We start from the raw sequence: 13,018 nt of genomic DNA, 5'->3' as shown, positions 1-13,018 counted from the left end.
TATGTTTGGGTAACTCAGGACGGTAAGAGTAAGAGCGCTTGTTTTGTCGTTCACCACACACTAATCACCACCAGATGGCGACGACAGCCCATAGACAGCCATTCACTAGTGCAGGCGCTGACGTCACTCGTTTGCGACTCTCTTTCTTTATTTACTAGCCTAGCTGGGCGGTGTTTAGCCATTAGCTTAGCCATTAGCTTAGCCATTAGCTTACTATGAGCGTTTAAATATAACGATTGCATTCACCACGGCTTCGTAACTCGCGCGGCGCTCCGCCGGCCGCGCGGCCCTGGCCCGCTCTTCGCGGCCACTCGCGCCTGCGGCGCTCGGGGGCGAAGAGCAGGACCAAGGTCCGCTGGCCTTCGCGCCGCTTGCAATGTCGTGGACAATCGAGGGGCTCCGCCTGGAGGACGTTGTTGTGGGCGACCGCTTGTTCCGCCCCGTGCGGCACCACGAGTGCTCCGTTTCTCGACCGTCCTGTTTCTCTAACAAACCGTGACATATATATATATGTTACGGTTAGTTTGGGTAACTCGGTTAGACTGTGGTAAGAGCGCTTGTTTTGTCGTTCACCACACACCAATCACCACCAGATGGCGACGACAGCCATTCACTAGTGAAGGCGCTGACGTCACTCGTTTGCGACTCTCTTTCTTTATTTACTAGCCTAGCCTAGCCTAGCCTAGCCTGGGCATAAATATAACGATTGCATTCACCACGGCTTCGTAACTCGCGCGGCGCTCCGCCGGCCGCGCGGCCCTGGCCCGCTCTTCGCGGCCACTCGCGCCTGCGGCGCTCGGGGGCGAAGAGCAGGACCAAGGTCCGCTGGCCTTCGCGCCGCTTGCAATGTCGTGGACAATCGAGCCGCTCCGCCTGGAGGACGTTGTTGTGGCGACCGCTTGTTCCGCCCCGTGCGGCACGGCGAGCGCTCCGTTTCTCTATCTAACCGTTTCTCTATCTAACCGTGACATATATATATATAAGTATATATATATATATATACGCACGCACGCACGCACGCATGCACGCACGCACGCACGCACGCACACACACACACACACACACACACACACACACACACACACACACACACACACACACACCCTGTCCTTTATACACTGAGATTCTAGACAACCTTGATAAATGGAAAACTATTGAATCATGAATGCTGAAATTGAGGCGCACTCGAGTGGTGCAGGGGTAAAGTACCTGTGTGTGCATCGTCTAGGGGTTTGCATCCACGTGGTGCCATCCTGCTTGGAAGAGCATCTATAGTATGGATTGTGTTTGTATAGACCAGTGGTTCCTAATCTTTTCAGCTTGAGACCCAAAAGAGAAATTAGACGTTTTCCCGGGACCCAAACTAGTGAGAATAGCAGATCTACAAACGACACGTTGTGAGCTTGTTGATCGGCTATTTTATGGAATTTATTTTATTAATTTGTTAAATTACTGCTTCTTTGAGAATATTTTTTGAAAACGTTTTGAAATAATAACAATTAAAAAACAAAATGTAGGAAACAAAAAAAATTAAGGGACCCATAAAAATGTGTCCGCGACCCACAAACGGGTCCCAACCCAGTGTTTGGGAACCAGTGGTAGGAGGAGTAGGACAGAGGTGCATCATCCTCCCGGTGGGTCCTCCTCAGGCAGGTGAGCCAGTACGGTACAACAGCAGTGGCATAAGAGAAATGTGTGGGAGGGATCGTTGGTGTCGACTAAATTGGGAGAAAAAGGGTGAAACTATAATTAGCTGATCTAACTTTATGGGAAAAAAAGGAATGCTGTAATTAAATCGTATGTGTTAAAACGATTGCCAGTTGCTGAACGAACAGCCTTGTTTCACCTCTTTTGGATTCCACAAGACAAAACATCTGTCAGGGCTTTTTATTGCGACCGTCAGGTCGCATTTACTACCAAAACCTCCACCGGCTGTCTGTCAGTCAGTCAGTCAGTCAGTCTGTCAGTCAGTCTGTCAGTCAGTCTGTCCGTCATGTCACACTTTTCCCCAACTCATATCTCCGCCACTGTTGCCCCGATCCATGCCAAACTTTGCACACACACTCCTTACCTGCCAATCCACAACCTCCACCCCACCAGGGACCCCTGGAGGAACTCCAGGGACCCCCAGGGACCCCCTTCCACCGCCACCAAAAAGTGCAAAAATGACCAAATGACCACCCAAACAGGGCTGTTCACGGGGAATTCCCGGGGACCACCGACTCCTGGTGCTCCAGAATGGATGCCCCTAGTGGAGGACCCCCGCCACTGCAGCGCACATAAAATGCTGTAACTCGGGCTAGGAGCGACCAGGAGAGCCGGGGCCGGTACCCACGCGTCCATGAATCTGTCCCATATAGCGCCACCATCAGGCCCATTTTTTCAAACACATTTTTGGACACTGCTCCTACAGATTTTGCCCTAAAGTCACGCAAATCGGTACACAGTATGTCTACACTCATGTCCTCAACATGGATCTGTCCCATATAGCGCCACCATCTGGCCGATTTTTTCAAACACATTTCTGGACACTGCTCCTACACATTTTGCCCTAAAATCACGCAAATCCGTACACAGTATGTCTACACTCATGTCATCAACATGGATCTGTCCTATATAGCGCCACCATTAGGCCGATTTTTTCAAAAACATTTTTGGACACTGCTCCTACAGATTTTGCCCTAAATTCACGCTGCGACCTGACGGTCGCTTATCTCCCGATTAGGGAGTCTTACTGGTGCAATAGTATACACATTGTATCTGTAACTCCCTCTTTTCTGTCCTTCTCCCTCTCCCTCTCCCTCTCCCAGGTGACCGTCACCATCCTGGACGTCAACGACAACGCTCCCTTCTTCATTCAGGACCCGCTGGTCATCGAGGTGTCCAGCAGCCGGTCCAAGCAGCGTGTCCTGGCCACCATGAAGGCCGAGGACAAGGACTTCGGAGCCAACGGCTCCGTCTTTTACCGCTTTGCGGCGCCGGTGAAGGGCTTCAGCATCAACTCGCTGACGGGGGAGATCCAGGCCACCGAGCCCCTGGGGGGGCTGAGCCAGACACAGAGGACGCTGATCGTGGAGGCCATGGACCAGGGCAGCCCCGCACAGTCCTCCCAGGGGGTGGTGGTTATTTATGTCAGGGAGGTGGAATACAGCGGCATCCGCTTCTCCAGAAACGCCAGGGACGTCAGCATACAGGAAAACGCTGTCAAAGGTTGTTATTCTGTTGGATTTTCCCTGTTTGTGACAATGACTGAAATGCCCCTTAGCAATCGATGAAGAACATTAAAGGCACATCTTATCTCCATAATCCTAATCCTGTCTATTTTATTTTGTGTCATATTTTGATTTATCTTATAACTTATTATCACGTTTCTGTCTCGTCTTATCTCACCTTTCTCACCTTACCGTACCTCATCTTACCTGCCCTCTCTGTATCTTTCTGCGTATCATATCTGTATTCTGTACCCATTTCCTTGGATGCAGGTACCACAGTGGCCCAGGCTCAGGCCCAGCACCCAGACGGCACGCGTAAAGGCATCAGCTACACCATCTTCAGTGGTAACAAAAGGCAGGGCTTCAGCATCACTTCCTCAACAGGTGAGGCTATCCCATTGAAAACATACCTCTCTGCTTCCTCAGATATTAACCCTTGATTTATACTTGGTAGCTCACATAACGCCTCGCAGCGTGAGGAGTTGTGAGCTTGTAGATCTGCAATTTTCGGCTAATGTTCTCAGAATATGGACACTATGGTTCAAGTGGATAATATAAAAAAGGGGGAAAAAAAATCTATCACACAAAGATTTGGAGGACCCCCTGTAGTAACTCTGAGGACCCCCTAGGGGGTCCCGGACCCCCTGTTGAAGACCCTTGTATTATAGTATGTAATCTGCATTGATGCATTCATCCTCACATTAAACATTCAGTTGTGCGTGTCTTATTCCTGTCTCCACTGTGTCTTCCAGGTGAAATCCAGGTGCAGAGCTCCAAGGGGCTGGACTTTGAGGACACGCCCAGGCTACGGCTAGTGGTGAAGGCTGAGACGGTGTCCTCCACCTCCTTCATGGCCGTCAACCTCATTCTCCAGGATGTCAACGACAACCTCCCACGCTTCCAGCTTCAGAACTACGTGGCCTATATGAGAGAGGCACAGGGATATGAAACGCCCATCATACAGGTACTCATTACTCAATAATTCACATTCAGGTATGGATGGACAGTAGGATGAACGCAGGCAATCTGCTATGGTTTGACAGCTAAACATTGACCCCTATCGCTAAAACATTATGTTGAAAGTCCAAAAAGTGGCACAGATTGTAAAAGACTGATATTACTCTAATGGGAATTAGTTAGTTGGGGTTTGTAGTGAAGTGTACTCATACATTCTTGTCCTCTCTCCTCAACCCAGGTGGTGGCTGAAGATGTAGACCAGGGCCAGAATGGTCAGGTGACCTACTCTATCCAATCGTCAGGCATGAGCGGCTTGTTCAAGATCGACCCGGTGACGGGAAGCATCACCACGTCGGCCATAATGGACCGTGAGATTTGGACCCAGACCAAGTGAGAACAGATCTGTGGTTTGAAAACCAAACCACCAATGGTTTTGTTGTTGCTTTTGTCATTTCAATGAGTTAAGAATTGGTTTTATGCTCCGTGGATATACAAAGTCTGCAAGGAACAAACTGTTGTGCAGGAAAAGAAAAGTGTATATTTTATGTAAACACGTAGCACATAAACACGTAAGAAATAGCACACGCATCGTAAATCCGCCTTGCTGAGATATTTTGTGTTTAGATAGCTGGTGAGGCTGATAGGATGCACTGGATGGACTCGCACCACTGCTAACCCATATCTGCATGCCAGATGGAACGGACTGCCAAGTCGCAATTTTAGACCTTTTAAATCAACTGCTGTTTCCCGTGACATTTTCATAATGTTCGGTGTGTTGCTTTCGCAACAATGTATCTGTCGTTACCCTGTAAGGGCATACATCAATGTGTAAATCAAGAAAAGGGGTCCTAGAGCCGAGTCATGATTTAATGCTTTTTAATTCCCAGAGAGCCGCCCGTCATTCAACATGACATGACGGATGACGTGTTCTCCTTTGATAACATTTCAGAGAGAAAAGGAAGAAGAGAGGAGTGATATATGGCTCTTCCCCTATTCCTCCTCTTCTCCTTCATATCCCTTTGAAAATGCTGCCTTTGAACTGACGTAATTGTGGGGAGGCAATAAGAGAAGAAATTCTCTCAGAAAACAATCTTGATATTTTGTTTTTCGTGCCCACAGGCTTGTAGTCACGGCAACCGACAGAGGCAGTCCCCGATTGGCTGGTTCCGCCACACTGACAGTGATCATTGTCGACCAAAACGACAACAGCCCCACTATCCCCTTGCCCCGGGAAGTTCACATCCCAGAGAGTAAGTGTACGATGCTTATGATAACAACATTGCTTTGTCTTATTAACATTACATGCATTTGTCAGGTAAGATTACTGTAATGCCCTTTTTGCTGGACTTCCCAAAAAGACTGTTGGAAGACTACAGCTCGTTTTAAAATACTGCAGCCAGGGGTGAAAAAAAGCTCAACAGATCACTGTTCAAGTCCACTAAATATGTTGATGGTACATTTAGTCACTATGGTCCCACTCTCTGGAAAACAACAACCTGAGATGTACTACTGTTCATCTATCATCTATTTTCCCAGGCCTTTGATTAGTTTGTAGCCTGACTAGTTGCCCCATGAGTGAAGACAATTTTTAAATAAAAGACAAATAGTATGCTATTCCAAATATCAAATTCCAAGTTTGCAAAGGGACAACTGTCTGCCAGGGTCCTGAAAAAACAAAAACACAAAAAAAAACAATGTTATTTGAAACTTTAAGTTCTCTTGTCAGAACAATACCAAAAATCATTGAAGCCAAACAACAAATGAATAATGCTTTCGTATTGTTTCCCCTCTTTCTCTCAGACACACTGATTGGTACAGAGATCACCCTGGTGACCGGTAATGATGTTGACTCCAGCCCGGCTCTGTCCTACACACTGCAACTCAACCCGTCGTCCTTGGGCAAGTTTGGGATCCATCGCTACAGCGGGGGAGTGTCCCTCACTGCCCCGTTGGACTTCGAAGAGAAGACCTGGTACACTGTGACCGTCAGAGCAACGGACTCCCAGCACCACACCGAGGCCAACATTACCATCCTGGTGGAAGACATAAACGACAACACACCCACATTCACTCAAGACCTCTATCAGGTACCAGGGAGTGATAGTGATTTCAATCAGATTGTAATCAATCATTCAGATCAGAGATACATTTTCTTTTCTTGTTCTTTCAACAAGAATGAAAATTCCTTCCTATCAGACCGGATCGGAATATTCTCTTACAATTGAGGTGTTTACGTGAGGCATTTTTATTCTGATCGGGCTGTCATTCTGAATAATGGAATATTAGGGTCCATGTAAACGCAGTCAATGTGTTTATTTAAATGTTCAGAACAAATATCCTACTCTTTAGTCCTAACCCTAGTCCTAATGCTTGACAAAGGCAGGAAGCTCCTTTGTGCTCTCTAAATCAAAGTATAACATCCTTTCATTTTACGACATGATGGTTAAATAATGTGTTTTCAAACAAAAATGAGTGCATTTTAACTTACTTTAAGTGACTTTTCAACTAAGTGATTTCACCGCTGCAGACACATGTAGAGGTCAAATTAGAGTTTTGCTTGAATCATTGCGCACAACCAGCATCTCGATTGTCTGGTCTACGGTGGTCATTAGAAAAACAGATAACCAAGGCTATGTGGCTTTCATTAGGGACTGGAAACCAAGCGGCACGTCATTGGTGTTTACTACTTGTGAACGGGAGAAGAAATTACACTCTAATTACCATAATTAGCAGAGGTGTATTTGTACTTATAGTCATTGAAGGATGAAAGCTGATTTCTGTAGTCCATAGCACCTGCAGCATGGTGCAACCGTGAATTCCCTGCATGCACAGCAGACCCTGAGCTTTCCCAGGTCTTCACACCTTGTTAAATTTGATAGTCAGAGGAGTGATTTAGCCCCAGAGGCTAATATTTCCCAGGGGAATCACATAATTTACATAAACAGCCATGCATACACATACAGTACAGTGCACATTCTGGCACAGACAGTAGACACACATTCATCATACCTGGTTGCACGCACGCATGCAAAAAATTGTGTGCACACGCGCGCACACACACACACACACACACACACACACACACACACACACGCACACACACGCACGCACACACATGCACACACACACACACACACGCACACACGCACACACGCACACACACGCACACACACGCGCGCACACACACACACACACACACACACACACACACACACACACACACACACACACACACACACACATTCACAGTGGGGGTGATGATAGTTAACTGGCTAATCTCAAGAATGTGTCTCAGCCGGGGGAAAAGCTGCAGAGATGAACTCGTAATATTTACTACTGTGTCTCAGGAAATGACCTCAGTGTTAGCACAGGCTCAAGAATAACAGGAACTAGGATATAAAATCTAATTTTCCAACCTCACCGCTTCACTGACGGAACTGGAAATTTGATTATTGATGGGTTCCGTTAAAAGTTGTTTTCTTTTCGTTTTTTTGTGACGCATTAACTGTTATTCTTTCAAATTTCCTTTTCCTCAGGTAACTCTGCCTGAGCACACGCCACCAGGCAGTCCTGTTGTCACGGTAACAGCAACTGACAGGGACTCAGGAGAGAACGGGAAGATCACCTACAGGGTGATGTCATCTACCCAGGAGGGCTTCTATATTGACCCCAGTAATGGTAGGCCTCCACAAGCATGGTTTGATTTAACTTCAATTTAACATACAACACCCTGGTGGCTCCAGCAGATAATTCACCCTGATCTGACCTAGGTTCAAATACTAAAACTACTAAAATGTTATGGAGTGGAGAAGAGATCCAGTAACTAAGACTAAACCTTATTTATACCCTAACCTCAGTAAAACTATGCAATACATATTTTCGTCAGGTCCTGACCTGATGAAGATGTATTAACATTGAAACGTTGTAAAAAAATCTGCGCCCTGTTTATAAAGATTAATTCATTCATTGTACGAGTTTTGCTCCAGTGCCTTCTTTCTTCATGCCTTATGAGTACTGCTCCTAAGATGCATCAGATCAGGCTGGCTTGAGGCGAGGTTGAACTGTCCATTGTTATTGACAGCTAATTTTGATTTAGTTTTAGTCATAGTCTTTTGAATAAAAATTTAGTTCGTTTTTGTCATAATTTAGTCACCTGAAAAGTATTAGTTTTAGTCTAATTTTAGGCGACTAAATATCATAAGATTTTAGGGGACTAAATCTACAGTTGATTTAGTCGACTAAAATGTATTTTGGCAGGCCTTGATGGCATCGTAATGACTGATTTTACACTTGCTGAAAATAGCAGATCTACAAGCTCACAACGCGTCGCAGACACCTGAGAGCAACCAAACATAAAATTACTTAATTCTTCTCCACTAGTCCCTCCCTAACGTTTTGGTCTAGTTTTTATTTTGTTGAAATTGTCAATATATTTAGTCTTAGTTTAGTCTTAGTTTTAGTCACCACAGCTTAGTTCTTTTTATTTAGTTTTTGTCAGTGAAAAAATTAGTGAAACAATTAACATTTATGTATTTATTAAATGGTTACTGTGAAAAGAGTCTACTGTGTAGATATGGATGACAAAAGGTGCATGTTCCTATAAATTTATCAAATGTATGAACACAAAATCGGCTTATGAATGTGAATGTTTTTGTCTGATTGAATTTGTCCAAGTCACATTAGGCTGCAGTAGGTGCACAGCTTTAATGTCTGAGCCTATAACTCTCTCTGCGGTCTGCCTATGTAGGTACCCTGTTCATCAATCAGAGAGCAGAGTTTGACCCCGAGCGCCCATCAGTCAATATTGTGATTGAGGCTCGAGACGGAGGCTCCCCCATCCTCTCTTCGCTCACCACTGTTCAGGTCCAGATCTCTGATGTTAATGACAACGCTCCTGTCTTCCACCAGTCAGAGTACAGGTCAGTGACTTTATGATGATCTGAACATGGAAATATGTTGCACTTAGGGCATGAGATGAGATGAGACGAGACGAGAACATAACTCAGAATGAAAATAATCGCGTTTGAGATAAAGCTACAATAAATAGATGGACAGAAAATATAATGGAAACTAGAAGCAGTGCTCTTCCGAGCACAGGTCTCCACCAGGTCAGATGCTATCTATAGGCCAAAGTAAAAAGGGTGGCATGTCTTTTTTGTAGACACTGCATTATTCATGATTTGAGGCATTTTGTTCTAAAAATGTGTTTCGCGAAAGTTGACTTACTGGTGGTGCTATAACAGGCCAATGTGAAAAGGGTGGCATTTGTTCCTTGACCTAGTGGGAATGTGCGTGCAAAATTTCACCGAAATATCAAGCTGTGTTCATGATTTGAGGCATTTTGTTCAAAACGGACCAATCCTGCAAACTCTGGAAGCCAATATTGGCCAATCAGAATGGAATATGAAAAAGCAAAGATATCCGTCTTCATCACATGACTATAGAGATCATGTGTACTGAGTTGTGTGAAATTTGGATAAAGTCTGAAGTAATACATCTGAGTAATACAAAGAAATGTTTTTTACATTAGTCGGCCTCCTGATGGCGCTATAAAAGGCAGATTTGAAAAATGCAGGGCAAAGGTTTTTCCTTGGTCTCTAAGGAGTGCGCATAGAACGTTTTACACTGATCGGTGGAGTTATAGGTAAAAACACAAATCAGCATGTTATAGCGTCACCATGAGGCGGATGTGAAAATGTTTAAGTGAAATGTCTTCTTCGGCCTAGTGGGAATGTGTGTGCAAAATCGGATGTGACGGAAATCGCACACTGTATTCCTGATTTGAGGCATTTTGTTCAAAATGGAGCAGTTCTGCAAACTTTGGAAGGCAATCTTATCTAAATCCTCATGCCTTTCGGCTGGTGGAGACAATAAGAAAAAACAAATGGGAAAAAGTGGAAATACGATAAGATAATATTCCAGAGGTACAGTATGTACTGTTGTAATGATTAAACGTATCTTTGTTTTCAGGGCCACGGTCTCCGAAGATGCCATCCCCGGGGCAACCATTCTGACCCTCGAGGCCTTCGACAGTGACCTCTCCCGAGAGAACTGTGGGTTTGATTTCGCCATTGCCAGCGGGAATGAGGGGAACGCGTTCCAGATCGAAAGCAGCGTGCGCTTCCTGGAGGGGCGGGGCTTCCAAACTGTCGGAACGCTGCTGTTGGCCGAGGGGCTGGACTTCGAAGCCATGCAGCTCTACAACCTCACGGTGGTGGTGTCGGACCGCGGCATGCCCCAGCGGAGCTCCAGTGTTGCTGCAGTGATAACAATTGGCGATGTGAACGATAACCCGCCAGTGTTCAGCAGAGCAGAGTACACAGTTTCTCTGAGCGAGGGGGCTGCCGCTGGTACTGAGATCATACGACTTACTGCCACAGGTGAGTGAAAGCGCTTGATGTTAAGATATCAAATGTACTCATAACATCCTGAATGATCTATTTCCCTTCACGTGTGTCACAGTAAATGTATTGCTCTCTTCTCTCTCCTTTGTCAGATCCAGACTCGGCACCCAACGCAGAGGTCCAGTACACCATTAGCTCCGGGGATGAGATGGCCTTGTTTATTGTGGATCAGTGGACAGGGGCCCTGCGACTTCAGCGGCCACTCGATCGCGAGCACCAGCCTACCCACGCTGTCATCATCCAGGCCTCGGATGGCCAGGGTCACTTTGCCCTGGCTCCTGTCATGATAGATGTGAAAGACGTGAATGACAACCATCCATTCTTCCCGGTGGAAGTGCTGACTGCCAGTATCCGAGAGAACCAGCCGGTCAACTCAGCCGTGACTGTCCTCCATGCTATAGACCATGACACAGGGGTCTTCGGCCAGCTGAAGTACTACGTATTGGAGCGGTCCGGGCCAGGGAAAGACAGCTTCATTGTGGACCAGAACTCGGGGGAGATCAGAGCCAAAATGTCCTTTGACTTCGAGAAGGTCAACTCCTTTAACTTTGTAGCTTTGGCAGTGGATGCAGGCAACCACTCGGCCACTGTGACTGTGCAGGTATTCGTCACAGGCGAGGACGAGTACGACCCACTGTTCAGTTCCCTCGACTTCTCCTTTGAAGTCCCAGAGGGGGCAAAGAAAGGCCAGAGCATCGGCCAGGTTCTGGCCAACGACGAGGATGGAGGCGTGGATGGCATCGTGCTCTACTCCCTACCTATCGTGTCTCCATACTTTGATGTCAACAAAACCACCGGTGTCATCTTCCTAAAGATGGACAGCTCTGGCAGTAGCAGTGGGGGACGCGCCAAACGGGAAACCCGACTGATGAATATGGAGGTGGCAGCCCACAGCCCACTGGACACATCTCGCACCGCAACAGCCCAGGTCTCCATCGACGTCACCAGTACCAACTTCGGTGTGGCTCCCGACATGAACATCCTCCTGGTCAGTGTCATCGCCGTGTCCCTGGGAGTCATCGTGCTCCTGGTGGTCATGGCGGTCGTGGTGTTCCTGGTCAAGTCACGTCGCAGGAAGAAAGCCCAGGACACTGGGAACAGAACAGTCGCTTCGGGAACTGCCTTGCAGAATATTGACGATCCCAAGTCAGGCTCCGCAGGGGAGAGGATCTACCACCAGGCCTTGCCGGGATACGCTGCGGATGGGACAGGGGCGGGTGGGGGACAGTACCCCAGAGGGGGCTCCCTGGACCCATCACACTCCAGCGGGAGAGGCTCTGCAGAGGCGGCGGAAGATGACGAGATCCGGATGATAAATGAGTACCCCCGTGTGGCCTCCATTACCTCATCTATGCAGGAGCACATCTCGGCCAGAGGGCCGGACTCTGGGATCCAGCAGGATGCCGACCAGCTCTCTGACATCTCCTGTGAGCCTGCGGCCCTGGAAGGCAGCACCTGGTTCAAAGGGAAGAAGCTGGGAGGTAGCCTCAGTGGAACCCTGCTGTCTGGTCAACTCCCAGTCTACAGGGACGAGGGAGGGGGCTATCTGGGGGCGGGTCGTGGCCTCAACATCTCCCTGCCTAAGGATTATGCCTTCCCAGAGGATGGCAAACCCTCTGTAGACGGCTCACTAACAGCTATCGTGGCCAGTGATGAGGAACTGCGCGGAAGCTACAACTGGGACTACCTTCTCAACTGGTGCCCTCAGTTCCAACCTCTGGCTAACGTCTTCACCGAGATCGCCCGGCTGAAGGATGAAACTGCCCAGCTGAACCAGAACCCGCGTCAGCCCTTCCAGCCCAAACCCAAAATAGATCCCAAACCTCGGATCGACCCGCCACCGCTCATCACGGCTGTGGCACACCCGGGGGCCATGTCCGTTCCCCCTAAGGTCCCTGTGATTGGACGGACATTCCCACACTTGGCCTCGCTGCGTAGGTCTCCTATCAGCCACGAGGGCTCCATCTCGTCAGCGGCCATGTCACCCAGCTTCTCGCCCTCCCTCTCCCCCCTGGCAGCTCGATCGCCCGCCGTGTCTCCCTTCGGAGTCAACCAAGGCCCCTCTGCGTCTATGATTAGCACCAGGGAGCCCTCACTGGACCAGAGCCCTGATCATGAGATGAGGATATAAGAGTAAAACATAGTAGATCGAAATAAATATTGCAGATCGATGGAAAACTCAAGTGGCCTCTTCATTGTGACAGAAGAAACACGAGTGAGGTTATAGGTGAGGGTAACTGTCTTACTGTCCTTGTAGTAAGAGAACTTTTACTACCGTGTTACTGACAGTTTCAAAAATCTATGAAATAGTAACATTTGTTTCCGTGTAAGAACGAACGGTTGGCCACAATTTGACCATTGACTGGTCTCCTGTGAGTGAGTGATAGTCCATTCCATAAATTTCCAGATGTGGATTTTGGAACATAAACACTAATGACATGCTCG

At 47.4% G+C, this 13,018-nt stretch overlaps 1 protein-coding gene across 1 annotated transcript in view; it reads left to right on the top strand.

Moving 5' to 3' along the window:
- The window catches only part of dchs1b (dachsous cadherin-related 1b), a gene marked incomplete at both ends in the record, with an annotated part of 122,104 nt that extends 109,400 nt beyond the window's left edge, over nucleotides 1-12,704 (top strand). Inside the window, 10 exons of the mRNA XM_080749052.1 lie at nucleotides 2,811-3,210; nucleotides 3,483-3,596; nucleotides 3,965-4,176; nucleotides 4,408-4,559; nucleotides 5,289-5,419; nucleotides 5,970-6,256; nucleotides 7,706-7,847; nucleotides 8,917-9,088; nucleotides 10,140-10,549; nucleotides 10,666-12,704. Of these exons, the coding sequence (XP_080605178.1) occupies nucleotides 2,811-3,210; nucleotides 3,483-3,596; nucleotides 3,965-4,176; nucleotides 4,408-4,559; nucleotides 5,289-5,419; nucleotides 5,970-6,256; nucleotides 7,706-7,847; nucleotides 8,917-9,088; nucleotides 10,140-10,549; nucleotides 10,666-12,704 (4,059 nt within the window). The remainder of the gene's footprint in view (nucleotides 1-2,810; nucleotides 3,211-3,482; nucleotides 3,597-3,964; nucleotides 4,177-4,407; nucleotides 4,560-5,288; nucleotides 5,420-5,969; nucleotides 6,257-7,705; nucleotides 7,848-8,916; nucleotides 9,089-10,139; nucleotides 10,550-10,665) is intronic.
- Nucleotides 12,705-13,018: the final 314 nt, after the last annotated feature.

The sequence above is a fragment of the Nannobrachium achirus genome, assembly GCF_963921795.1.
Source record: "Nannobrachium achirus genome assembly, chromosome: 19".
NCBI classification, from domain to species: domain Eukaryota; kingdom Metazoa; phylum Chordata; class Actinopteri; order Myctophiformes; family Myctophidae; genus Nannobrachium; species Nannobrachium achirus.
The sequence above is the reverse complement of the archived record's forward strand: the minus strand, read 5'-3'. Positions and strand labels throughout refer to the sequence as shown.